At 48.0% G+C, this 26,723-nt stretch overlaps 1 protein-coding gene across 1 annotated transcript in view; it reads right to left on the bottom strand.

Moving 5' to 3' along the window:
- Positions 1-26,723, bottom strand: part of LOC139402755 (NBAS subunit of NRZ tethering complex-like) — a 283,040-nt gene that overhangs the window by 171,838 nt on the left and 84,479 nt on the right. Inside the window, exons 22-25 of the mRNA XM_071146672.1 lie at positions 9,405-9,491; positions 9,120-9,273; positions 5,629-5,814; positions 963-1,136 (exon numbers count right to left, since the gene is read on the bottom strand). Of these exons, the coding sequence (XP_071002773.1) occupies positions 963-1,136; positions 5,629-5,814; positions 9,120-9,273; positions 9,405-9,491 (601 nt within the window). The remainder of the gene's footprint in view (positions 1-962; positions 1,137-5,628; positions 5,815-9,119; positions 9,274-9,404; positions 9,492-26,723) is intronic.

Genomic DNA, 26,723 nt, shown 5'->3' on the forward strand with positions numbered 1-26,723 from the left:
TTTGAAAGTTTCTTCAAGTGCTGAAACTGGCTCTCATGAGGACCTCCACAGGAAAGGAAGACCCAAAGTTACCTCTGCTGCAGAGGACAGGTTCATTTAGTTACCAGCCTCAGAAATTGCAGCCCAAGAGGAAAATGCTTCACAGAGGTCAAGTAACAGACACATCTCAACATCAACTGTTCATAGGAGACTGCATGAATCAGTCCTTCATGGTGGAATTGTTGCAAAGAAACCACTACTAAAGGACACCAATAAGAAGAAGAGACTAGCAATGGACATTCGAACAGGTGGAAGTGTGATGGAGTGCTGCATCAGATGACCTGGCCTCCACAATCACCTGACCTCAACCCAATTGAGATGGTTTGGGATGAGATGGACCACAGAGTGAAGGAAAAGCAGCCAACAAGCATTCAGCATATGTGGGAACTCCTTCCAGATTGTTGGAAAATGATTCCAGGTGAAGCTGGTTGAGAGAATGCCAAGAGTGTGCAAAGCTGTCATCAAGGCAAAGGTGGCTACTTCGAAGAATGTAAAATATACATATTTTGATTTGTTTAACACTGTTTTGGTTACTACATGATTCCATATGTGTTATTTCATAGTGTTGATGTCTTCATTATTATTCTACAATGTAGAACATAGTAAACATAAAGAAAAACCCTGGAATGAGTAGATGAGTCCAAACTGTTGACTGGTAGTGTGTGCATGAACATACATTTCCTTTTTAATGGACCTCCTGCAGTACCTCCTGCAGTGCCTCCTGCAGTGCCTAATGCAGTACCTAATGCAGTACCTAATGCAGTACATCCTGCAGTACCTCCTGCAGCGCCTCCTGCAGCGCCTCCGCAGGCCTCCCCCGGTTGAAAAACCTTCACCCTATATGGTACTGCTAAGGACAGTGTGTGTGTGTGTGTGTGTGTGTGTGTGTGTGTGTGTGTGTGTGTGTGTGTGTGTGTACTAACGTCAGGTCTGGAGTGTTGGAAGACAGCCAGGGGTAGAGACAGGTCTTGCCGAGAGAGGGTCACCAGATATTCTCTCAGCAGGGCCTCGCTAGCGCCCCCGTTCTGCTTCTCACAGCGATGCAGGAAAGGAACCATCCACTGGAACACATCTTTAACATAGCGCTCTGCACTGGACTGGAGGGGGAAGACAAAGACAGACGCACAGCACAGGAAGTCAGGGTTTGAGTCACAAATGGCACCCCATCCCCTATATAGGGCACTACTTTAGACCAGAGCCCTATGGGTCTACTGTAGAGCACTACTTTAGACCAGAGCTCTACGGGTCTACTGTAGAGCACTACTTTAGACCAGAGCTCTATGGGTCTACTGTAGAGCACTACTTTAGACCAGAGCCCTATGGGTCTACTGTAGAGCACTACTTTAGACCAGAGCCCTGTGGGTCTACTGTAGAGCACTACTTTAGACCAGAGCTCTACGGGTCTACTGTAGAGCACTACTTTAGACCAGAGCTCTATGGGTCTACTGCAGAGCACTACTTTAGACCAGAGCTCTACGGGTCTACTGTAGAGCACTACTTTAGACCAGAGCCCTATGGGTCTACTGTAGAGCCCTACTTTAGACCAGAGCCCTATGGGTCTACTGTAGAGCCCTACTTTAGACCAGAGCTCTACGGGTCTACTGTAGAGCACTACTTTAGACCAGAGCTCTATGGGTCTACTGCAGAGCACTACTTTAGACCAGAGCCCTATGGGTCTACTGTAGAGCGCTACTTTAGACCTGAGCTCTACGGGTCTACTGTAGAGCGGTCTCTCCTTCACTGCAGCCGAGGTGAGTAAGACATTTAAACGTGTTAACCCTCGCAAGGCTGCAGGCCCAGACGGCATCCCCAGCCGCGCCCTCAGAGCATGCGCAGACCAGCTGGCCGATGTGTTTACGGGCATATTCAATCAATCCCTATACCAGTCTGCTGTTCCCACATGCTTCAAGAGGGCCACCATTGTTCCTGTTCCCAAGAAAGCTAAGGTAACTGAGCTAAACGACTACCGCCCCGTAGCACTCACATCCGTCATCATGAAGTGCTTTGAGAGACTAGTCAAGGACCATATCACCTCCACCCTACCTGACACCCTAGACCCACTCCAATTTGCTTACCGCCCAAATAGGTCCACAGACGATGCAATCTCAACCACACTGCACATTGCCCTAACCCATCTGGACAAGAGGAATACCTATGTGAGAATGCTGTTCATCGACTACAGCTCGGCCTTCAACAACATAGTACCCTCAAAGCTCGTCATCAAGCTCGAGACCCTGGGTCTCGACCCCGCCCTGTGCAACTGGGTACTGGACTTCCTGACGGGCCGCCCCCAGGTGGTGAGGGTAGGCAACAACATCTCTTCCCCGCTGATCCTCAACACTGGGGCCCCACAAGGGTGCGTTCTGAGCCCTCTCCTGTACTCCCTGTTCACCCACGACTGCGTGGCCACGCACGCCTCCAACTCAATCATCAAGTTTGCGGACGACACAACAGTGGTAGGCTTGATTACCAACAACGACGAGACGGCCTACAGGGAGGAGGTGAGGGCCCTCGGAGTGTGGTGTCAGGAAAATAACCTCACACTCAACGTCAACAAAACTAAGGAGATGATTGTGGACTTCAGGAAACAGCAGAGGGAACACCCCCCTATCCACATCGATGGAACAGTCGTGGAGAGGGTAGCAAGTTTTAAGTTCCTCGGCATACACATCACAGACAAACTGAATTGGTCCACTCACACAGACAGCATCGTGAAGAAGGCGCAGCAGCGCCTCTTCAACCTCAGGAGGCTGAAGAAATTCGGCTTGTCACCAAAAGCACTCACAAACTTCTACAGATGCACAATCGAGAGCATCCTGGCGGGCTGTATCACCGCCTGGTATGGCAACTGCACCGCCCTCAACCGTAAGGCTCTCCAGAGGGTAGTGAGGTCTGCACAACGCATCACCGGGGGCAAACTACCTGCCCTCCAGGACACCTACACCACCCGATGTCACAGGAAGGCCATAAAGATCATCAAGGACATCAACCACCCGAGCCACTGCCTGTTCACCCCGCTATCATCCAGAAGGCGAGGTCAGTACAGGTGCATCAAAGCTGGGACCGAGAGACTGAAAAACAGCTTCTATCTCAAGGCCATCAGACTGTTAAACAGCCACCACTAACACTGAGTGGCTGCTGCCAACACACTGACACTGACTCAACTCCAGCCACTTTAATAATGGGAATTGATGGGAAATGATGTAAATATATCACTAGCCACTTTAAACAATGCTACCTTATATAATGTTACTTACCCTACATTATTCATCTCATATGCATACGTATATACTGTACTCTATATCATCGACTGTATCCTTATGTAATACATGTATCACTAGCCACTTTAAACTATGCCACTTTGTTTACATACTCATCTCATTTGTACATACTGTACTCGATACCATCTACTGTATCTTGCCTATGCTGCTCTGTACCATCACTCATTCATATATCCTTATGTACATATTCTTTATCCCCTTACACTGTGTACAAGACAGTAGTTTTGGAATTGTTAGTTAGATTACTTGTTGGTTATTACTGCATTGTCGGAACTAGAAGCACAAGCATTTCGCTACACTCGCATTAACATCTGCTAACCATGTGTATGTGACAAATAAAATTTGATTTGATTTGATTTGATTTAGACCAGAGCCCTATGGGTCTACTGTAGAGCACTACTTTAGACCAGAGCCCTATGGGTCTACTGTAGAGCACTACTTTAGACCAGAGCTCTACGGGTCTACTGTAGAGCACTACTTTAGACCAGAGCTCTATGGGTCTACTGTAGAGCACTACTTTAGACCAGAGCCCTATGGGTCTACTGTAGAGCACTACTTTAGACCAGAGCCCTATGGGTCTACTGTAGAGCCCTACTTTAGACCAGAGCCCTATGGGTCTACTGTTGAGCACTACTTTAGACCAGAGCCCTATGGGTCTACTGTAGAGCCCTACTTTAGACCAGAGCCCTATGGGTCTACGGTAGAGCACTACTTTAGACCAGAGCTCTACGGGTCTACTGTAGAGCCCTACTTTAGACCAGAGCTTTACGGGTCTACGGTAGTGAATTATATGCTCTTGTGTAGATCTGAGAGGACTGGGTGAACAGCTGAAATAAAGTTGAGTTATTGCTTTTCCATGTCCACTCTATCCAGATCCAGTCTAGTGTCTAGGGGCCAGAGATTGATCCAGTCTAGTGTCTAGGGGCCAGAGATTGATCCAGTCTAGTGTCTAGGGGCCAGTGGTTGATCCAGTCTAGTGTCTAGGGGCAAGAGGTTGATCCAGTCTAGTGTCTAGGGGCCAGAGGTTGATCCAGTCTAGTGTCTAGGGGCCAGAGGTTGATCCAGTCTAGTGTCTAGGGGCCAGAGGTTGATCCAGTCTAGTGTCTAGGGGCCAGAGGTTGATCCAGTCTAGTGTCTAGGGACCAGAGGTTGATCCAGTCTAAAGTCTAGGGGCCAGAGGTTGAGCCAGTATAGTGTCTAGGGGCCAGAGGTTGAGCCAGTCTAGGGGCCAGAGGTTGATCCAGTCTAGTGTCTTGAGGTTGATCCAGTCTAAGGGCCAGAGGTTGATCCAGTCTAGTGTCTAGGGGCCAGTGGTTGATCCAGTCTACGGGCCAGAGGTTGATCCAGTCTAGTGTCTAGGGGCCAGAGGTTGAGCCAGTCTAGTGTCTAGGGGCCAGAGGTTAATCGAGTCTAGTGTCTAGGGGCCAGAGGTTGAGCCAGTCTAGTGTCTAGGGGCCAGAGGTTGATCCAGTCTAGTGTCTAGAGTCCAGAGGTTGATCCAGTCTAGTGTCTAGGGGCCAGAGGTTGATCCAGTCTAGGGTCCAGAGGTTGATCCAGTCTAGTGTCTAGGGGCCAGTGGTTGATCCAGTCTAGGGGCCAGAGGTTGATCCAGTCTAGTGTCTAGGGGCCAGAGGTTGATCCAGTCTAGGGGCCAGACATTGATCCAGTCTAGTGTCTAGGGGCCAGAGGTTGATCCAGTCTAGTGTCTAGGGGCCAGAGGCTGATCCAGTCTAGGGGCCAGAGGTTGATCCAGTTTAGTGTCTAGGGGCCAAAGGTTGATCCAGTCTAGTGTCTAGGGGCCAGAGGTTGATCCAGTCTAGTGTCTAGGGGCCAGAGGTTGAGCCAGTCTAGGGGCCAGAGGTTGATCCAGTCTAGTGTCTAGGGGCCAGAGGTTGATCCAGTCTAGTGTCTAGGGTCCAGAGGTTGATCCAGTCTAGTGTCTAGGGGCCAGATCTTGATCCAGTCTAGTGTCTAGGGGCCAGAGGTTGAGCCAGTCTAGTGTCTAGGGGCCAGAGATAGAGCCAGTCTAGTGGCTAGGGGCCAGAGGTTGATCCAGTCTAGTGTCTAGGGGCCAGTGGTTGTTCCAGTCTAGTGTCTAGGGGCCAGAGGTTGATCCAGTCTAGGGGCCAGAGGTTGATCCAGTCTAGTGTCTAGGGGCCAGAGGTTGATCCAGTCTAATGTCTAGGGGATTGACTTGGGTACCAGAAGTTGGGGAGAAAGAAGCCATTTAGAAGCCTCCTACTCAAAGACTAGGTACACAGAGGAACACACACACACACACACACACACACACACAGCATGTACATACATTCTTCATGAGGAGGCGGAGCTTGTCGATGTCACCGAGCTGCTGCAAGTCTCTTAATGTCAGGCTGAGCTCGCACGCCGTCTCGTACACCAACGTCTCCATGGTTACCAGGTCATCACACAGCCGCTCCAACCCCGGGATATCCCGCTCCTTCCCGAGACGCACCAATGACAGTGCACAGTCCACCTGACGGACAGACAGGACATCCAATCAGAGAACAGAACACTTGCATGGTTCACTATGGAGTTACTGGTATAGACATGGGCTAGAGGGAGTTACTGGTATAGACATGGGCTAGAGGGAGTCTCTGGTATAGACATGGGCTAGAGGGAGTCTCTGGTATAGACATGGGCTAGAGGGAGTTACTGGTATAGACATGGGCTAGAGGGAGTCTCTGGTATAGACATGTGCTAGAGGGAGTCTCTGGTATAGACATGGGCTAGAGGGAGTCTCTGGTATAGACATGGGCTAGAGGGAGTCTCTGGTATAGACATGGGCTAGAGGGAGTCTCTGGTATAGACATGGGCTAGAGGGAGTCACTGGTATAGACATGGGCTAGAGGGAGTATAGACATGGGCTAGAGGGAGTTACTGGTATAGACATGGGCTAGAGGGAGTCTCTGGTATAGACATGGGCTAGAGGGAGTCACTGGTATAGACATGGGCTAGAGGGAGTCACTGTTATAGACATGGGCTAGAGGGAGTATAGACATGGGCTAGAGGGAGTTACTGGTATAGACATGGGCTAGAGGGAGTATAGACATGGGCTAGAGGGAGTTACTGGTATAGACATGGGCTAGAGGGAGTCTCTGGTATAGACATGGGCTAGAGGGAGTCACTGGTATAGACATGGGCTAGAGGGAGTCACTGTTATAGACATGGGCTAGAGGGAGTATAGACATGGGCTAGAGGGAGTTACTGGTATAGACATGGGCTAGAGGGAGTTACTGGTATAGACATGGGCTAGAGGGAGTTACTGGTATAGACATGGGCTAGAGGGAGTTACAGGAATAGACATGGGCTAGAGGGAGTCACTGGTATAGACATGGGCTAGAGGGAGTCACTGGTATAGACATGGGCTAGAGGGAGTTACAGGTATAGACATGGGCTAGAGGGAGTCTCTGGTATAGACATGGGCTGGAGGGAGTCTCTGGTATAGACATGGGCTAGAGGGAGTCTCTGGTATAGACATGGGCTAGAGGGAGTCTCTGGTGTAGACATGGGCTAGAGGGAGTCTCTGGTGTAGACATGGGCTAGAGGGAGTCTCTGGTGTAGACATGGGCTAGAGGGAGTCACTGGTATAGACATGGGCTAGAGGGAGTCTCTGGTATAGGCATGGGCTAGAGGGAGTCTCTGGTATAGACATGGGCTAGAGGGAGTCTCTGGTATAGACATGGGCTAGAGGGAGTCTCTGGTATAGACATGGGCTAGAGGGAGTCTCTGGTATAGACATGGGCTAGAGGGAGTCTCAGGTATAGACATGGGCTAGAGGGAGTCACTGGTATAGACATGGGCTAGAGGGAGTCACTGTTATAGACATGGGCTAGAGGGAGTATAGACATGGGCTAGAGGGAGTCACTGGTATAGACATGGGCTAGAGGGAGTCACTGGTATAGACATGGGCTAGAGGGAGTTACTGGTATAGACATGGGCTAGAGGGAGTTACAGGTATAGACATGGGCTAGAGGGAGTCTCTGGTATAGACATGGGCTAGAGGGAGTCTCTGGTATAGACATGGGCTAGAGGGAGTCACTGTTATAGACATGGGCTAGAGGGAGTATAGACATGGGCTAGAGGGAGTCACTGGTATAGACATGGGCTAGAGGGAGTCACTGGTATAGACATGGGCTAGAGGGAGTCTCTGGTGTAGACATGGGCTAGAGGGAGTCTCTGGTATAGACATGGGCTAGAGGGAGTCACTGGTATAGACATGGGCTAGAGGGAGTCACTGGTATAGACATGGGCTAGAGGGAGTCACTGGTATAGACATGGGCTAGAGGGAGTCACTGGTATAGACATGGGCTAGAGGGAGTTACTGGTATAGACATGGGCTAGAGGGAGTTACAGGTATAGACATGGGCTAGAGGGAGTCTCTGGTATAGACATGGGCTAGAGGGAGTTACTGGTATAGACATGGGCTAGAGGGAGTCTCTGGTATAGACATGGGCTAGAGGGAGTCTCTGGTATAGACATGGGCTAGAGGGAGTCTCTGGTATAGACATGGGCTAGAGGGAGTCTCTGGTATAGACATGGGCTAGAGGGAGTCTCTGGTATAGACATGGGCTAGAGGGAGTCTCTGGTATAGACATGGGCTAGAGGGAGTCTCTGGTATAGACATGGGCTAGAGGGAGTCACTGTTATAGACATGGGCTAGAGGGAGTCTCTGGTATAGACATGGGCTAGAGGGAGTCTCTGGTATAGACATGGGCTAGAGGGAGTCTCTGGTATAGACATGGGCTAGAGGGAGTCTCTGGTATAGACATGGGCTAGAGGGAGTCTCTGGTATAGACATGGGCTAGAGGGAGTTACAGGTATAGACATGGGCTAGAGGGAGTTAACCAGTGTCTATACCAGTAACTCCCTCTAACCCTAAATTCCCTAATCTTTTCACTGGTGGGTGTCTTTCTCTTCATACATTACTACAGTAACCCTCCCTACCTCCCCCTACCTCTCTACTCCCCTCCCTCTAGCCCATGTCTATACCAGTAACTCCCTCCCACAGACAGACAGACAGGATGGGTACAACAACTCCACTGTTATGTTGCACGACACTAAGATGGAGGACGTGTTCTTATTGGAGGCAGTGTGCGCGACAGTAAAACCCTTCCCCTGGTTCTTATTGGAGGCAGCGTGCGCGACAGTAAAACCCTTCCCCTGGTTCTTATTGGAGGCAGCGTGCGCGACAGTAAAACCCTTCCCCTGGTTCTTATTGGAGGCAGCGTGCGCGACAGTAAAACCCTTCCCTGGTTCTTATTGGAGGCAGCGTGCGCGACAGTAAAACCCTTCCCCTGGTTATTATTGGAGGCAGTGTGTGCGACAGTAAAACCCTTCCCTGGTTCTTATTGGAGGCAGTGTGTGCGACAGTAAAACCCTTCCCCTGGTTCTTATTGGAGGCAGTGTGTGCGACAGTAAAACCCTTCCCCTGGTTCTTATTGGAGGCAGTGTGCGCGACAGTAAAATTTTTCCCCTGGTTCTTATTGGAGGCAGCGTGCGCGACAGTAAAACCTTTCCCCCGGTTCTTATTAACAGTACCTATCTAGAACAGGAGTCTATGTTCTTATTGGAGGCAGCGTGCGCGACAGTAAAACCCTTCCCCCGGTTCTTAACAGTACCTGTCTAGAACAGGAGTCTATGTTCTTATTGGAGGCAGTGTGTGCGACAGTAAAACCCTTCCCCCGGTTCTTAACAGTACCTGTCTAGAACAGGAGTCTATGTTCTTATTGGAGGCAGCATGCGCGATAGTAAAACCCTTCCCCTGGTTCTTAACAGTACCTGTCTAGAACAGGAGTCGATGTCCTGGGCACGGCTCAGGTACCAGTCAGTCAACAGGTCCATGGGGGGCGTGGCCGTACGGAACCGCAGCCAATCAGGAGCGTCCTCATACAGGAAGTGGGCATGGTCCTGGAGGTTTTGATCCAATACCGTCCTGCGAGAGGAGGAACACAGGCACACCAACATGCAGGTATAATACCAGAGTAATGGCACTTCTGATTGATTGATAAAGTAACAGACCCTTCTGGTCAGTTACCAAGGAAACAGTGGTGCAATGTGTCCTACCTGCACTGGTCCTCTTCACACCAGTCCATCTCCCTGTGTCTCTGTTCATCCCAGGGGATCACCCCCAAATCTCCTCTCTCATCCACACTGAGAGGGAGGGGGGGGGGGAAAGTTTGTTAACATCATCCTGATTATACCGACTACAGTAGATCTAAACAGTTTACTTGGTAACAGCCAGTTACCTAAACAGAGCAGAGCAGAGTAGAGTAGAGTAATGCAGAGTAGAGTAGAGTACAGTAATGCAGAGTAGAGTAGAGTAGAGCAGAGTAATGCAGAGTAGAGTAGAGTAGAGCAGAGTAATGCAGAGTAGAGTAGAGTAGAGCAGGAGTAGAGCAGAACAGAGTAGAACAGAACAGAACAAGAGTAGAGTAGAACAGAACAGGAGTAGAGTAGAACAGAGTAGAACAGAACAGAGTAGAGCAGAGTAATGCAGAGTAGAGTAGAACAGAACAGAGTAGAGCAGGAGTAGAGCAGAACAGAGTAGAACAGAACAGAACAAGAGTAGAGTAGAACAGAGTAGAACAGAGTAGAACAGGAGTAGAACAGGAGTAGAGCAGAACAGAACAGGAGTAGAACAGAACAGAACAGGAGTAGAGCAGAACAGAACAGGAGTAGAACAGAACAGAGTAGAACAGAACAGAACAGGAGTAGAACAGAACAGAACAGGAGTAGAACAGAACAGAACAGGAGTAGAGCAGAACAGAACAGGAGTAGAGCAGAACAGAACAGGAGTAGAACAGAACAGAACAGGAGTAGAACAGAACAGAACAGGAGTAGAACAGAACAGAACAGGAGTAGAACAGAACAGGAGTAGAGCAGAACAGAACAGGAGTAGAGCAGAACAGAACAGGAGTAGAGCAGAACAGAACAGGAGTAGAACAGAACAGAACAGGAGTAGAACAGAACAGAACAGGAGTAGAGCAGAACAGAACAGGAGTAGAACAGAACAGAACAGGAGTAGAGCAGAACAGAACAGAGTAGAGCAGAACAGAACAGGAGTAGAGCAGAACAGAACAGGAGTAGAACAGAACAGAACAGGAGTAGAACAGAACAGAACAGGAGTAGAGCAGAACAGAACAGGAGTAGAACAGAACAGAACAGGAGTAGAGCAGAACAGAACAGGAGTAGAACAGAACAGAACAGGAGTAGAGCAGAACAGAACAGGAGTAGAGCAGAACAGAACAGGAGTAGAGCAGAACAGAACAGGAGTAGAGCAGAACAGAACAGGAGTAGAACAGAACAGGAGTAGAACAGAACAGAACAGGAGTAGAGCAGAACAGAGTAGAACAGGAGTAGAACAGAACAGAACAGGAGTAGAGCAGAACAGAACAGGAGTAGAGCAGAACAGAACAGGAGTAGAGCAGAACAGGAGTAGAACAGAACAGAACAGGAGTAGAACAGAACAGAACAGGAGTAGAGCAGAACAGAACAGGAGTAGAACAGAACAGAACAGGAGTAGAGCAGAACAGGAGTAGAGCAGAACAGAACAGGAGTAGAACAGAACAGAACAGGAGTAGAACAGAACAGAACAGGAGTAGAACAGAACAGAACAGGAGTAGAACAGAACAGGAGTAGAGCAGAACAGAACAGGAGTAGAGCAGAACAGAACAGGAGTAGAACAGAACAGAACAGGAGTAGAACAGGAGTAGAACAGGAGTAGAACAGAACAGAGCAGGAGTAGAACAGAACAGAGCAGGAGTAGAACAGAACAGAACAGGAGTAGAGCAGAACAGAACAGGAGTAGAACAGAACAGAACAGGAGTAGAGCAGAACAGAACAGGAGTAGAGCAGAACAGAACAGGAGTAGAACAGAACAGAACAGGAGTAGAACAGAACAGAACAGGAGTAGAGCAGAACAGAACAGGAGAAGTACAGAACAGAACAGAACAGGAGTAGAGCAGAACAGAACAGGAGTAGAGCAGAACAGAGTAGAGCAGAACAGAACAGAACAGGAGTAGAGCAGAACAGAACAGAACAGGAGTAGAACAGAACAGAACAGGAGTAGAGCAGAACAGAGTAGAGCAGAACAGAACAGAACAGGAGTAGAGCAGAACAGAGTAGAGCAGAACAGAACAGAACAGAGTAGAGCAGAACAGGAGTAGAGCAGAACAGGAGTAGAGCAGAACAGGAGTAGAGCAGAACAGGAGTAGAGCAGAACAGAGTAGAGCAGAACAGGAGTAGAGCAGAACAGGAGTAGAGCAGAACAGGAGTAGAGCAGAACAGAGTAGAGCAGAACAGGAGTAGAGCAGAACAGGAGTAGAGCAGAACAGAGTAGAGCAGAACAGAGCAGAACAGGAGTAGAACAGGAGTAGAGCAGAACAGGAGTAGAGCAGAACAGGAGTAGAGCAGAACAGAGTAGAGCAGAACAGGAGTAGAGCAGAACAGGAGTAGAGTAGAACAGGAGTAGAACAGGAGTAGAGCAGAACAGAGTAGAGCAGAACAGGAGTAGAGCAGAACAGGAGTAGAGCAGAACAGAGTAGAGCAGAACAGAGCAGAACAGAGTAGAACAGGAGTAGAACAGAACAGAAGCCTTCAGTGGTAATATCTTAGCATGAATCAGGAGTAGAACAGAACAGAAGCCTTCAGTGGTAATATCTTAGCATGAATCAGGAGTAGAACAGAACAGAAGCCTTCAGTGGTAATATCTTAGCATGAATCAGGAGTAGAACAGAACAGAACAGGAGTAGAGCAGAACAGAGTTGAACAGGAGTAGAACAGAACAGAAGCCTTCAGTGGTAATATCTTAGCATGAATCAGGAGTAGAACAGAACAGAAGCCTTCAGTGGTAATATCTTAGCATGAATCAGGAGTAGAACAGAACAGAACAGGAGTAGAGCAGAACAGAGTTGAACAGGAGTAGAACAGAACAGAAGCCTTCAGTGGTAATATCTTAGCATGAATCAGGAGTAGAACAGAACAGAAGCCTTCAGTGGTAATATCTTAGCATGAATCAGGAGTAGAACAGAACAGAACAGGAGTAGAGCAGAACAGAGTTGAACAGGAGTAGAACAGAACAGAAGCCTTCAGTGGTAATATCTTAGCATGAATCAGGAGTAGAGTAGAACAGGAGTAGAACAGGAGTAGAACAGAACAGAAGCCTTCAGTGGTAATATCTTAGCATGAATCAGGAGTAGAACAGAACAGAACAGGAGTAGAGCAGAACAGAGTTGAACAGGAGTAGAACAGAACAGAAGCCTTCAGTGGTAATATCTTAGCATGAATCAGGAGTAGAACAGAACAGAAGCCTTCAGTGGTAATATCTTAGCATGAATCAGGAGTAGAACAGAACAGAACAGGAGTAGAGCAGAACAGAGTTGAACAGGAGTAGAACAGAACAGAAGCCTTCAGTGGTAATATCTTAGCATGAATCAGGAGTAGAGTAGAACAGGAGTAGAACAGGAGTAGAACAGAACAGAAGCCTTCAGTGGTAATATCTTAGCATGAATCAGGAGTAGAGTAGAGCAGAACAGAGCAGAACAGGAGTAGAACAGAACAGAACAGGAGTAGAACAGGAGTAGAACAGAACAGAACAGGAGTAGAACAGGAGTAGAACAGAACAGAAGCCTTCAGTGGTAATATCTTAGCATGAATCAGAGAAACCTACATCTGTCTAGAAACAGAAAGAAACTCAGCTAGAAAGCAATAGAATATGTCCTCAATGGCACCCTATGCCCTATAAACCCTAGTCAAAAGAAGTGCACTACAGCCCTATAGACCCTGGTCTAAAGTAGTGCACTACAGCCCCATAGACCCTGGTCTAAAGTAGTGCACTACAGCCCCATAGACCCTGGTCTAAAGTAGTGCACTACAGCCCCATAGACCCTGGTCTAAAGTAGTGCACTACAGCCCCATAGACCCTGGTCTAAAGTAGTGCACTACAGCCCCATAGACCCTGGTCTAAAGTAGTGCACTACAGCCCCATAGACCCTGGTCTAAAGTAGTGCACTACAGCCCCATAGACCCTGGTCTAAAGTAGTTCACTACAGCCCCATAGACCCTGGTCTAAAGTAGTGCACTACAGCCCCATAGACCCTGGTCTAAAGTAGTGCACTACAGCCCCATAGACCCTGGTCTAAAGTAGTGCACTACAGCCCCATAGACCCTGGTCTAAAGTAGTGCACTACAGCCCAATAGACCCTGGTCTAAAGTAGTGCACTACAGCCCCATAGACCCTGGTCTAAAGTAGTGCACTACAGCCCCATAGACCCTGGTCTAAAGTAGTGCACTACAGCCCCATAGACCCTGGTCTAAAGTAGTGCACTACAGCCCCATAGACCCTGGTCTAAAGTAGTGCACTACAGCCCCATAGACCCTGGTCTAAAGTAGTTCACTACAGCCCCATAGACCCTGGTCTAAAGTAGTGCACTACAGCCCCATAGACCCTGGTCTAAAGTAGTGCACTACAGCCCCATAGACCCTGGTCTAAAGTATTGCACTACAGCCCAATAGACCCTGGTCTAAAGTAGTGCACTACAGCCCCATAGACCCTGGTCTAAAGTAGTGCACTACAGCCCCATAGACCCTGGTCTAAAGTAGTGCACTACAGCCCCATAGACCCTGGTCTAAAGTAGTGCACTACAGCCCCATAGACCCTGGTCTAAAGTAGTGCACTACAGCCCCATAGACCCTGGTCTAAAGTAGTGCACTACAGCACCATAGACCCTGGTCTAAAGTAGTGCACTACAGCCCCATAGACCCTGGTCTAAAGTAGTGCACTGTAAAGGGGATAGGATTCCAGTTGGAACGTGTCCAGCCAAACAATAAACAACAACAACAACAACAACAACAACAACATGTTCAAAAAGGGGAATATGTCGGATATAAATAACAGACTTCTAAAAGCCGCGCGAGTCGGTCGGCGCAACGCTCTAACTCTTCCCCCTTCTCCTTAAGGCTGACACGTCTGAGACAAGCAGGAATGAACAGAAAGAGGGGAAAATCAGAGGAGAGAAACAGGCGACGCTTCCTCGCGTGCCCCCCTGCTGCCACAACGACAACCCAGTGACAAACACACAGGCTCATGGGAAACGAGAGACCTGCTTTTATCTGTGTGATTTATGCATACTTCTTATTCTAAAATGGATTCAATTGTTGGTTTTTTTCTCCTCAATCTACACACAATACTCCATAATGACAAAGAAATGAATCTAATTAAATATTAGATATAGATTAAGTAAGTACTTTCTGAATGCACTGTACAGTGGTAGCTCCACTAAAAGTTGTAATTATGCTGCAGGTAATGTGTGGGTTAGTACGGTACCCTGCGTCACTACCTCAGACCACCACCAGGGGGAGTTAGAGGTAATGTGTGGGTTAGTACGGTACCCTGCGTCACTACCTCAGACCACCACCAGGGGGAGTTAGAGGTAATGTGTGGTTTAGTACGGTACCCTGCATCACTACCTCAGACCACCACCAGGGGGAGTTAGAGGTAATGTGTGGGTTAGTACGGTACCCTGCGTCACTACCTCAGACCACCACCAGGGGGAGTTAGAGGTAATGTGTGGTTTAGTACGGTACCCTGCGTCACTACCTCAGACCACCACCAGGGGGAGTTAGAGGTAATGTGTGGGTTAGTACGGTACCCTGCATCACTACCTCAGACCACCACCAGGGGGAGTTAGAGGTAATGTGTGGTTTAGTACGGTACCCTGCGTCACTACCTCAGACCACCACCAGGGGGAGTTAGAGGTAATGTGTGGTTTAGTACGGTACCCTGCATCACTACCTCAGACCACCACCAGGGGGAGTTAGAGGTAATGTGTGGGTTAGTACGGTACCCTGCGTCACTACCTCAGACCACCACCAGGGGGAGTTAGAGGTAATGTGTGGTTTAGTACGGTACCCTGCGTCACTACCTCAGACCACCACCAGGGGGAGTTAGAGGTAATGTGTGGTTTAGTACGGTACCCTGCATCACTACCTCAGACCACCACCAGGGGGAGTTAGAGGTAATGTGTGGTTTAGTACGGTACCCTGCGTCACTACCTCAGACCACCACCAGGGGGAGTTAGAGGTAATGTGTGGGTTAGTACGGTACCCTGCGTCACTACCTCAGACCACCACCAGGGGGAGTTAGAGGTAATGTGTGGGTTAGTACGGTACCCTGCATCACTACCTCAGACCACCACCAGGGGGAGTTAGAGGTAATGTGTGGTTTAGTACGGTACCCTGCGTCACTACCTCAGACCACCACCAGGGGGAGTTAGAGGTAATGTGTGGGTTAGTACGGTACCCTGCATCACTACCTCAGACCACCACCAGGGGGAGTTAGAGGTAATGTGTGGGTTAGTACGGTACCCTGCGTCACTACCTCAGACCACCACCAGGGGGAGTTAGAGGTAATGTGTGGTTTAGTACGGTACCCTGCGTCACTACCTCAGACCACCACCAGGGGGAGTTAGAGGTAATGTGTGGGTTAGTACGGTACCCTGCATCACTACCTCAGACCACCACCAGGGGGAGTTAGAGGTAATGTGTGGTTTAGTACAGTACCCTGCGTCACTACCTCAGACCACCACCAGGGGGAGTTAGAGGTAATGTGTGGTTTAGTACGGTACCCTGCGTCACTACCTCAGACCACCACCAGGGGGAGTTAGAGGTAATGTGTGGGTTAGTACGGTACCCTGCGTCACTACCTCAGACCACCACCAGGGGGAGTTAGAGGTAATGTGTGGTTTAGTACGGTACCCTGCGTCACTACCTCAGACCACCACCAGGGGGAGTTAGAGGTAATGTGTGGGTTAGTACGGTACCCTGCGTCACTACCTCAGACCACCACCAGGGGGAGTTAGAGGTAATGTGTGGTTTAGTACAGTACCCTGCGTCACTACCTCAGACCACCACCAGGGGGAGTTAGAGGTAATGTGTGGGTTAGTACGGTACCCTGCATCACTACCTCAGACCACCACCAGGGGGAGTTAGAGGTAATGTGTGGTTTAGTACGGTACCCTGCGTCACTACCTCAGACCACCACCAGGGGGAGTTAGAGGTAATGTGTGGTTTAGTACGGTACCCTGCGTCACTACCTCAGACCACCACCAGGGGGAGTTAGAGGTAATGTGTGGTTTAGTACGGTACCCTGCGTCACCACTTCATTGCTCCAGACCACCACCAGGGGGAGTTAGAGGTAATGTGTGGTTTAGTACGGTACCCTGCGTCACCACTTCATTGCTCCAGACCACCACCAGGGGGAGTTAGAGGTAATGTGTGGTTTAGTACGGTACCCTGCGTCACCACTTCATTGCTCCAGACCACCACCAGGGGGAGTTAGAGGTAATGTGTGGTTTAGTACGGTACCCTGCGTCAACACTTCATTGCTCCAGACCACCACCAGGGGGAGTTAGAGGTAATGTGTGGTTTAGTACGGTACCCTGCGTCACCACTTCATTGCTCCAGACCACCACCAGGGGGAGTTAGAGGTAATGTGTGGTTTAGTACGGTACCCTGCGTCACCACTTCATTGCTCCAGACCACCACCAGGGGGAGTTAGAGGTAATGTGTGGTTTAGTACGGTACCCTGCGTCACCACTTCATTGCTCCAGACCACCACCAGGGGGAGTTAGAGGTAATGTGTGGTTTAGTACGGTACCCTGCGTCACCACTTCATTGCTCCAGACCACCACCAGGGGGAGTTAGAGTGGAGGCCACTACGACAGAAAGTAGTTAGTTATACAGCGCCTGCGTGGTGCAACAGTCTAAGACACCGTGTAGCAGTGCAAGCTGTGTTGCCACAGATGCTGGTTCAATACCCGTGCCGGCCTCTACTGGGAGACCCATGAGATGGACTGTAGGTTTTTGTTTTTTCTCCGTCTAAAAACAGAAATAATTCTAAAAAACAAACAGGCTTTATTTACATATTAGTAACAATGTCTCACCGCAGGTTCTAGAATGGCATTTATCCTCATCTTACGTTATTGAACGTTACGTCTCCAAAATATAGTTGGACCTAGCTAGCCCGCCCGTGGAGACGGATCTAGCCCGCCCGTGGAAACGGACCTAGCCCGCCCGTGGAGACGGACCTAGCCCGCCCGTGGAGACGGACCTAGCCCGTGGAGAGGGACCTAGCCCATGGAGAAGGGAGGAGGAGGAAGTGAGAGGGGGGGTGGACCCCCACCGCGGCACACTGGGTAGTACAGAGCAGCATTAACAATGGCACTGACTGGGAAACGTTCCCGCTGTTCTGTTCTTAGTGCCAGTCTGCACGTTCAAACTAAAACAATGTAACTAATAATGGCATCTTTATGCTTTCGTTAATAAAATAATAATAACTAAATAAACATTGGCATTTTGAAAGAGTATTTTTATGGAACCATAACGAATTACAATGGGAATAAATATCACTTTATTACAAAAATAATGGAACAAAAGTAGACTAATGAAGGTAAACAAATTGTTGCTTATTGGAAAATACTCTTTCAAACACACACGGTCACGTTGTACAGCGCCATTATGTCTATTAGCAGGTAGGTGGATAATAGACTAGTAGGAGGAGAATTATATTTCTTAGTAGTATTATGATGATGTATCACATCTGACCGTGATTGGGAGTCCCATAGGATGGCGCACAACGGAGCCAGCGTTTCCCTCTAAAAACAGAAATATATATTTTTTCCTTTATACATATTATTTTGGCATATAATTCAGATTACAAAATCGCTCACTTTCGATTTTTTGAAAACGATATAACCTCCAAAATATCGTTATATATTATCAAGTTGATGGCACGGTAGCCTCGGCACCAACATAAAGCTGAGTGACTCACTCATTCATGATGTTGGATCAAAATAAATAAGTACCAACATTCTTTCTGATAGTCTTTAATAAATAAATGTTCTGGTTGTCCTGACCTGGACACCATATACAGTACTATAACAGCCCATTATGGATTATTAGCTGGACAATATACCTTTACCAACACCTCTCTGTATTTTCATACTTTGTGGACAGCGGGCTCCCCAGTGGATAGGGGGCTCCCCAGTGGATAGGGGGCTCCCCAGTGGATAGGGGGCTCCCCAGTGGATAGGGGGCTCCCCAGTGGAGGGGGGGGGGCTCCCCAGTGGATAGGGGGCTCCCCAGTGGATAGGGGGCTCCCCAGTGGATAGGGGGCTCCCCAGTGGAGGGGGCTCCCCAGTGGAGGGGGCTCCCCAGTAGATGCCGGCCACCAGCGGACCCATGAGGTGGCTTTTGGTTTATATTTAGAATCCTCCAGTCCTCTATATGTAATTATTGGAGGAGAGTCACGTCTTATTATTCAATATATTGTAGGTCTACCGTAGGCGACATGAGTCATGAGTGTTGAGTAATGTGCTGTTAAAAGTGCTGTGGGTCATATTTATTTAAAGAGCATATTGAAGTTAGAAGCAAAAGCCTACAACTATTCTAGCATCGTTTCACACTGCTCTGAGACCAGCATGGGAACTGGTCTTGATAAATCAATGAGATTTTTATTTTCACTGAATCTCCGTTTGGGTATTGGTTAGACTAGAATTAGAAAATTAGGGTGTAGAAATGTTATACTCTTACTGTAACCTTAATTTAACTAGGCAAGTCAGTTAAGAACAAATTCTTATTTATAAGGCCTACTCCTTCCTCCCCGTCGGGGAATTGAACCCCGGTCTCTGCCACAACACAGGGATTATTTAGCACTGTACTCCCGACCGTCACATTGTACAGCGCCATATTTTCCGTTCCATCCCTGAGAGTTTTCCTTTTTCGTTGATAAAGAAACACCATAATAGTAAACTAATTAATTAAGCAACATATCTTAAACATCAGTCCCATATACTATGTTTTCACAAAAAAAAGGTTTTAAAATCTCTAGTATAGCCACTATTGAAGGCTATCAAATGCTTCTCAAAGACGCTCTCTGGTGTTCAAACTAGCACTAACTAGCATTAATGGTACCAGTGGTTCAAACTTAAATAACATGCCACAGAATTCTGCAGTACACTGCAACTTTTATAAAGGACGAACCACTGGAACCCCTAACCATAAGAAGTTTTATAAAGGAATGTTGGGAGGGGGGGTGGAGCCATAAGAAGTTATAAAGGAATGTTGGGAGGGGGGGGTGGAGCCATAAGAAGTTATAAAGGAATGTTGGGAGGGGGGGTGGAGCCATAAGAAGTTTTAAAGGAATGTTGGGAGGGGGGGGGGGGGGGGGTGGAGCCATAAGAAGTTATAAAGGAATGTTGGGAGGGGGGGTGGAGCCATAAGAAGTTATAAAGGAATGTTGGGAGGGGGGGTGGAGCCATAAGAAGTTATAAAGGAATGTTGGGAGGGGGGGTGGAGCCATAAGAAGTTATAAAGGAATGTTGGGAGGGGGGGTGGAGCCATAAGAAGTTTTAAAGGAATGTTGGGAGGGGGGGGGGGGGGGGTGGAGCCATAAGAAGTTATAAAGGAATGTTGGGAGGGGGGGTGGAGCCATAAGAAGTTATAAAGGAATGTTGGGAGGGGGGGTGGAGCCATAAGAAGTTATAAAGGACTGTTGGGAGGGGGAGTGGAGCCATAAGAAGTTATAAAGGAATGTTGGGAGGGGGAGTGGAGCCATAAGAAGTTATAAAGGAATGTTGGGAGGGGGGTGGAGCCATAAGAAGTTATAAAGGAATGTTGGGAGGGGGGGTGGAGCCATAAGAAGTTTTAAAGGAATGTTGGGAGGGGGGTGGAGCCATAAGAAGTTTTAAAGGAATGTTGGGAGGGGGGTGGAGCCATAAGAAGTTATAAAGGACTGTTGGGAGGGGGGGTGGAGCCATAAGAAGTTATAAAGGAATGTTGGGAGGGGGGGTGGAGCCATAAGAAGTTATAAAGGAATGTTGGGAGGGGGGTGGAGCCATAAGAAGTTATAAAGGACTGTTGGGAGGGGGGTGGAGCCATAAGAAGTTATAAAGGACTGTTGGGAGGGGGGGTGGAGCCATAAGAAGTTATAAAGGACTGTTGGGAGGGGGGTGGAGCCATAAGAAGTTATAAAGGACTGTTGGGAGGGGGGGTGGAGCCATAAGAAGTTATAAAGGACGGACCACTGGAAGTTCTTTAAAATATGTTTTAGTGTAGTGGTGTTTATCATACAACACATATATTAATCAAGATGGTACTGATCGATAACGATCGCCCCAAAATACAGTGCCTTGCGAAAGTATTCGGCCCCCTTGAACTTTGCGACCTTTTGCCACATTTCAGGCTTCAAACATAAAGATATAAAAATGTATTTTTTTGTGAAGAATCAACAACAAGTGGGACACAATCATGAAGTGGAACGATATTTATTGGATATTTCAAACTTTTTTAACAAATCAAAAACTGAAAAATTGGGCGTGCAAAATTATTCAGCCCCTTTACTTTCAGTGCAGCAAACTCTCTCCAGAAGTTCAGTGAGGATCTCTGAATGATCCAATGTTGACCTAAATGACTAATGATGATAAATACAATCCACCTGTGTGTAATCAAGTCTCCGTATAAATGCACCTGCACTGTGATAGTCTCAGAGGTCCGTTAAAAGCGCAGAGAGCATCATGAAGAACAAGGAACACACCAGGCAGGTCCGAGATACTGTTGTGAAGAAGTTTAAAGCTGGATTTGGATACAAAAAGATTTCCCAAGCTTTAAACATCCCAAGGAGCACTGTGCAAGCGATAATATTGAAATGGAAGGAGTATCAGACCACTGCAAATCTACCAAGACCTGGCCGTCCCTCTAAACTTTTAGCTCATACAAGGAGTAGACTGATCAGAGATGCAGCCAAGAGGCCCATGATCACTCTGGATGAACTGCAGAGATCTACAGCTGAGGTAGGAGACTCTGTCCATAGGACAACAATCAGTCGTATATTGCACAAATCTGGCCTTTATGGAAGAGTGGCAAGAAGAAAGCCATTTCTTAAAGATATCCATAAAAAGTGTCGTTTAAAGTTTGCCACAAGCCACCTGGGAGACACACCAAACATGTGGAAGAAGGTGCTCTGGTCAGATGAAAGCAAAATTGAACTTTTTGGCAACAATGCAAAACGTTATGTTTGGCGTAAAAGCAACACAGCGCATCACCCTGAACACACCATCCCCACTGTCAAACATGGTGGTGGCAGCATCATGGTTTGGGCCTGCTTTTCTTCAGCAGGGACAGGGAAGATGGTTAAAATTGATGGGAAGATGGATGGAGCCAAATACAGGACCATTCTGGAAGAAAACCTGATGGAGTCTGCAAAAGACCTGAGACTGGGACGGAGATTTGTCTTCCAACTAGACAATGATCCAAAACATAAAGCAAAATCTACAATGGAATGGTTCAAAAATAAACATATCCAGGTGTTAGAATGGCCAAGTCAAAGTCCAGACCTGAATCCAATCGAGAATCTGTGGACTTACAGCTGTAATCGCAGCAAAAGGTGGCGCTACAAAGTATTAACTTAAGGGGGCTGAATAATTTTGCAAGCCCAATTTTTCAGTTTTGATTTGTTAAAAAAGTTTGAAATATCCAATAAATGTCGTTCCACTTCATGATTGTGTCCCACTTGTTGTTGATTCTTCACAAAAAAAGACAGTTTTATATCTTTATGTTTGAAGCCTGAAATGTGGCAAAAGGTCGCAAAGTTCAAGGGGGCCGAATACTTTCGCAAGGCACTGTAGATATACCAACTCAATCTTCCTGCATCCCTCTCTCCCCCTCTCTCTCTCTCGCTCTGTTCTCTAAAAACTCACGGTCTAGGGAGAAAACATTGTCTTAAGAAGGCAGCGAAAGTGAGACAGAGAGCGACAGTGACAGAGAGTGACAGAGAGCGACAGAGAGTGACAGAGAGAGAGAGAGCAGAAGAGAAAGAGAGCACAGAGAGCAGATATCAATGAAATAAGTTAATTATTCATTCTGCCCATGTTCCTCATATCTACATAAGCCTCTACTAGAGCGAGAGAACGAGATAACCCGAAAGAAATAGGGGAGAGAGAGAGAAAAAGGGAGAGACCAAATCATGAGAAAACAAAAAGATAATTACTTTGTATGACCATATTAGGAGACATTTCCCTCAGATTACACAGACCCACAAAGGATTCGAAAACAAATCCAATTTTGATTAAGAGAGAGAGACTTGTGGACACCTAGGGACAGGTGTGTTCGAGAAACCTTACAAGCCCTACAACATTACGATGAAGACACTTCTATTTCTCCTCTAGTCAGACTGATGCTTTCAGAGTCCGCTCTGCTGCAGGTAGAGCCAGCAGAGCCCTGCCGGGAAGCAGTTATAGAGGGAGGGGTGGCGAGGGGAATAGAGAGAGGAGGGGGTGGATAGCGAGGGGAATAGAGAGGAGGGGGTGGAGAGCGAGGGGAATAGAGAGAGGGGGTGGAGAGCGAGGGGAATAGAGAGAGGAGGGGGTTGAGAGCGAGGGGAATAGAGAGAGGGGGTGGAGAGCGAGGGGAATAGAGAGAAGGGGTGGAGAGGGGGTGGAAAAGAGAGAGGGGGTGGAGAGCGAGGGGAATAGAGAGAGGGGGTGGAGAGCGAGGGGAATAGAGAGAGGGGGTGGAGAGCGAGGGGAATAGAGAGAGGAGGGGGTTGAGAGCGAGGGGAATAGAGAGAGGAGGGGGTTGAGAGCGAGGGGAATAGAGAGAGGAGGGGGTGGAGAGCGAGGGGAATAGAGAGAGGAGGGGGTGGAGAGCGAGGGGAATAGAGAGAGGAGGGGGTGGAGAGCGAGGGGAATAGAGAGAGGAGGGGGTGGAGAGCGAGGGGAATAGAGAGAGGAGGGGGTGGAGAGCAAGGGGAATAGAGAGAGGAGGGGGTGGATAGCGAGGGGAAAAGAGAGAGGGGGTGGAGAGGGGGTGGAGAGCGAGGGGAATAGAGAGAGGAGGGGGTGGAAGGCGAGGGGAATAGAGAGAGGAGGGGGTGGAGAGCGAGGGGAATAGAGAGAGGAGGGGGTGGAAGGCGAGGGGAATAGAGAGAGGAGGGGGTGGAGAGCGAGGGGAATAGAGAGAGGGGGTGGAGAGCGAGGGGAATAGAGAGAGGAGGGGGTGGAGAGCGAGGGGAATAGGGGGTGGAGAGCGAGGGGAATAGGGGGTGGAGAGCGAGGGGAATAGGGGGTGGAGAGCGAGGGGAATAGGGGGTGGAGAGCGAGGGGAATAGAGAGAGGAGGGGGTGGAGAGCGAGGGGAATAGAGAGAGGAGGGGGTGGAGAGCGAGGGGAATAGAGAGGGGGTGGAGAGCGAGGGGAATAGAGAGAGGAGGGGGTGGAGAGCGAGGGGAATAGAGAGAGGAGGGGGTTGAGAGCGAGGGGAATAGAGAGAGGAGGGGGTTGAGAGCGAGGGGAATAGAGAGAGGAGGGGGTTGAGAGCGAGGGGAATAGAGAGAGGAGGGGGTGGAGAGCGAGGGGAATAGAGAGAGGGGGGGTTGAGAGCGAGGGGAATAGAGAGAGGAGGGGGTTGAGAGCGAGGGGAATAGAGAGAGGAGGGGGTTGAGAGCGAGGGGAATAGAGAGAGGAGGGGATTGAGAGCGAGGGGAATAGAGAGAGGAGGGGGTTGAGAGCGAGGGGAATAGAGAGAGGGGAATAGAGAGAGGAGGGGGTGGAGAGCGAGGGGAATAGAGAGAGGGGGGGTTGAGAGCGAGGGGAATAGAGAGAGGAGGGGGTTGAGAGCGAGGGGAATAGAGAGAGGAGGGGGTTGAGAGCGAGGGGAATAGAGAGAGGAGGGGGTTGAGAGCGAGGGGAATAGAGAGAGGGGGGGTGGAGGAAGGAAAATAGTGGAGAAGAGACTGCAGACACCCCACAAAGAGAGAGAAATACAGAAAAATAAAGATACAGAAGAGAGAATAGAGAGGAGAGAAATGAGAGGGAGAAAGGAAAGAGGAGAGAGAATAGAGGAGAGGAGAGAAAGGAGAGAGAGAAAGGAGAGAGGAGAGAGAATAGAGAATAGAGAGGAGAGAAATGAGAGGAGAGAGTATAGAGAGGAGAGAGGAGAGAGAATAGAGAGGAGAGAGGAGAGAAAGGAGAGAGGAGAGAGAATAGAGAGGAGAGAAATGAGAGGAGAGAGTATAGAGAGGAGAGAGGAGAGAGAATAGAGAAGAGAGAAATGAGAGAGAGAAAGGATAGAGAGAAAGGAGAGGAGAGAGAATAGAGAAATGAGAGAGAGAAAGGAGAGAGAGAAAGGAGAGGAGAGAGAATAGAGAAATGAGAGAGAGAAAGGAGATAGGAGAGAGAATAGAGAGGAGAGAGAATAGAGAGGAGAGAGAATAGAGAAATGAGAGAGAGAAAGGAGATAGGAGAGAGAATAGAGAGAAGAGAGAGGAGAGAAATGAGAGAGAATAAAGATTAGAGAGAGGAGAGAAATGAGAGAGGAGAGAGAATAGAGAGAATAGAAATGAGAGAGGAGAGAGAATAGAATAGAATAGAGGAGAAAGGAGAGTGAGCGACAGAAGCATCACTACAACACTGTATATATATAAATAATGACATTTGAATGAACTTCTTATTTTGGAACTTCTATGTTTACTGTTCATTTTTATTGTTTATTTCACTTTTGTTTATTATCTACTTTATTTGCTTTGGTAATGTCAACATGTGTTTTCCATGCCAATAAAGACCCTTAAATTGAAAATGTAATTGAAATGAGAGCGAGAGATCTGCATTAAACTGTATTTACTGAACTACTGTACCATTATACTACTACAGCAATATCTACTAATTGTATTTAATGTCAATAAATAATCAAATCTGAATTTTAGTGAGAGAGAGAGAGAGCAGTATGATGTAAATATAAGCCATAAGAGCTCTGGTAGTGTGGTGTCAGGAAAACAACCTCTCAGTCAACGTCAACAAAGCTGAGGAGATGATCGTGGACTTCAGGAAACAGCAGAGGGAGCACCCCCCAATCCACATCGACTGGACAGTAGTGGAGAAGGTGGAAAGATTCAAGTTCCTCGGCGTACACATCACTGACCATCTGAAATGGTCCACCCACACAGACAGCGTGGTGAAGAAGGCACAACAGCGCCTCTTCAACCTCAGGAGGCTGAAGAAATGTAGCTGTTCACCAAAAACACAAACTTCTACAGATGCACAATCGAGAGCATCCTGTTGGGCTGTATCACCGCCTGGTACGGCAACTGCTCCGCCCTCAACCGTAAGGCTCTCCAGAGGGTAGTGAGGTCTGCACAACGCATCACCGGGGGCAATCTACCTGCCCTCCAGGACACCTACACGACCCGATGTCACAGGATGTCACAGGAAGGCCAAAGAGATCATAGACTAGAAATCACTGGCCACCCTAAGGAGTGGAACACTAGTTACTTTAATAATGTTTACATATCCTGCATTACTCATCTCATATGTATATACTGCATTCTGTACTATTCTACTATATCTTAGTCTATGTATTACTCATCTCATATGTATATACTGTATTCTGTACTATTCTACTATATCTTAGTCTATGTATTACTCATCTCATATGTATATACTGCATTCTGTACTATTCTACTATATCTTAGTCTATGTATTACTCATCTCATATGTATATACTGTATTCTGTACTATTCTACTATATCTTAGTCTATGTATTACTCATCTCATATGTATATACTGCATTCTGTACTATTCTACTATATCTTAGTCTATGTATTACTCATCTCATATGTATATACTGTATTCTGTACTATTCTACTATATCTTAGTCTATGTATATACTGTATTCTGTACTATTCTACTATATCTTAGTCTATGTATATACTGCATTCTGTACTATTCTACTATATCTTAGTCTATGTATATACTGTATTCTATCCTATTCTACTATATCTTAATCTATGTATATACTGTATTCTATACTATTCTACTATATCTTAATCTATGTATATACTGCATTCTATCCTATTCTACTGTATCTTAGTCCGTTCTGCTCTGACATCGCTCGTCCATATGTCCGGGTTAAGGTGATGATTAAGTTGGACGCGTGCGTGGCCACGCAGTCGTGGGTGAACAGGGAGTACAGGAGAGGGCTCAGAACGCACCTTTGTGGGGCCCCAGTGTTGAGGATCAGCGGGGAGGAGATGTTGTTGCCTACCCTCACCACCTGGGGGCGGCCCGTCAGGAAGTCCAGGACCCAGTTGCACAGGGCGGGGTTCAGACGCAGGGCCCCGAGCTTGATGATGAGTTTGGAGGGCACTATGGTGTTAAATGCCGAGCTGTAGTCGATGATCAGCATTCTCACATAGGTATTCCTCTTGTCCAGATGGGTTAGGGCAGTGTGCAGTGTGGTTGAGATTGCATCGTCTGTGGACCTATTTGGGCGGTAAGCACATTGGAGTGAGTCTAGGGTGTCAGGTAGGGTGGAGGTGATATGGTCCTTGACTAGT

The sequence above is a fragment of the Oncorhynchus clarkii genome, unplaced genomic scaffold (assembly GCF_045791955.1).
Source record: "Oncorhynchus clarkii lewisi isolate Uvic-CL-2024 unplaced genomic scaffold, UVic_Ocla_1.0 unplaced_contig_6721_pilon_pilon, whole genome shotgun sequence".
Classification (NCBI taxonomy): Eukaryota; Metazoa; Chordata; class Actinopteri; order Salmoniformes; family Salmonidae; genus Oncorhynchus; species Oncorhynchus clarkii.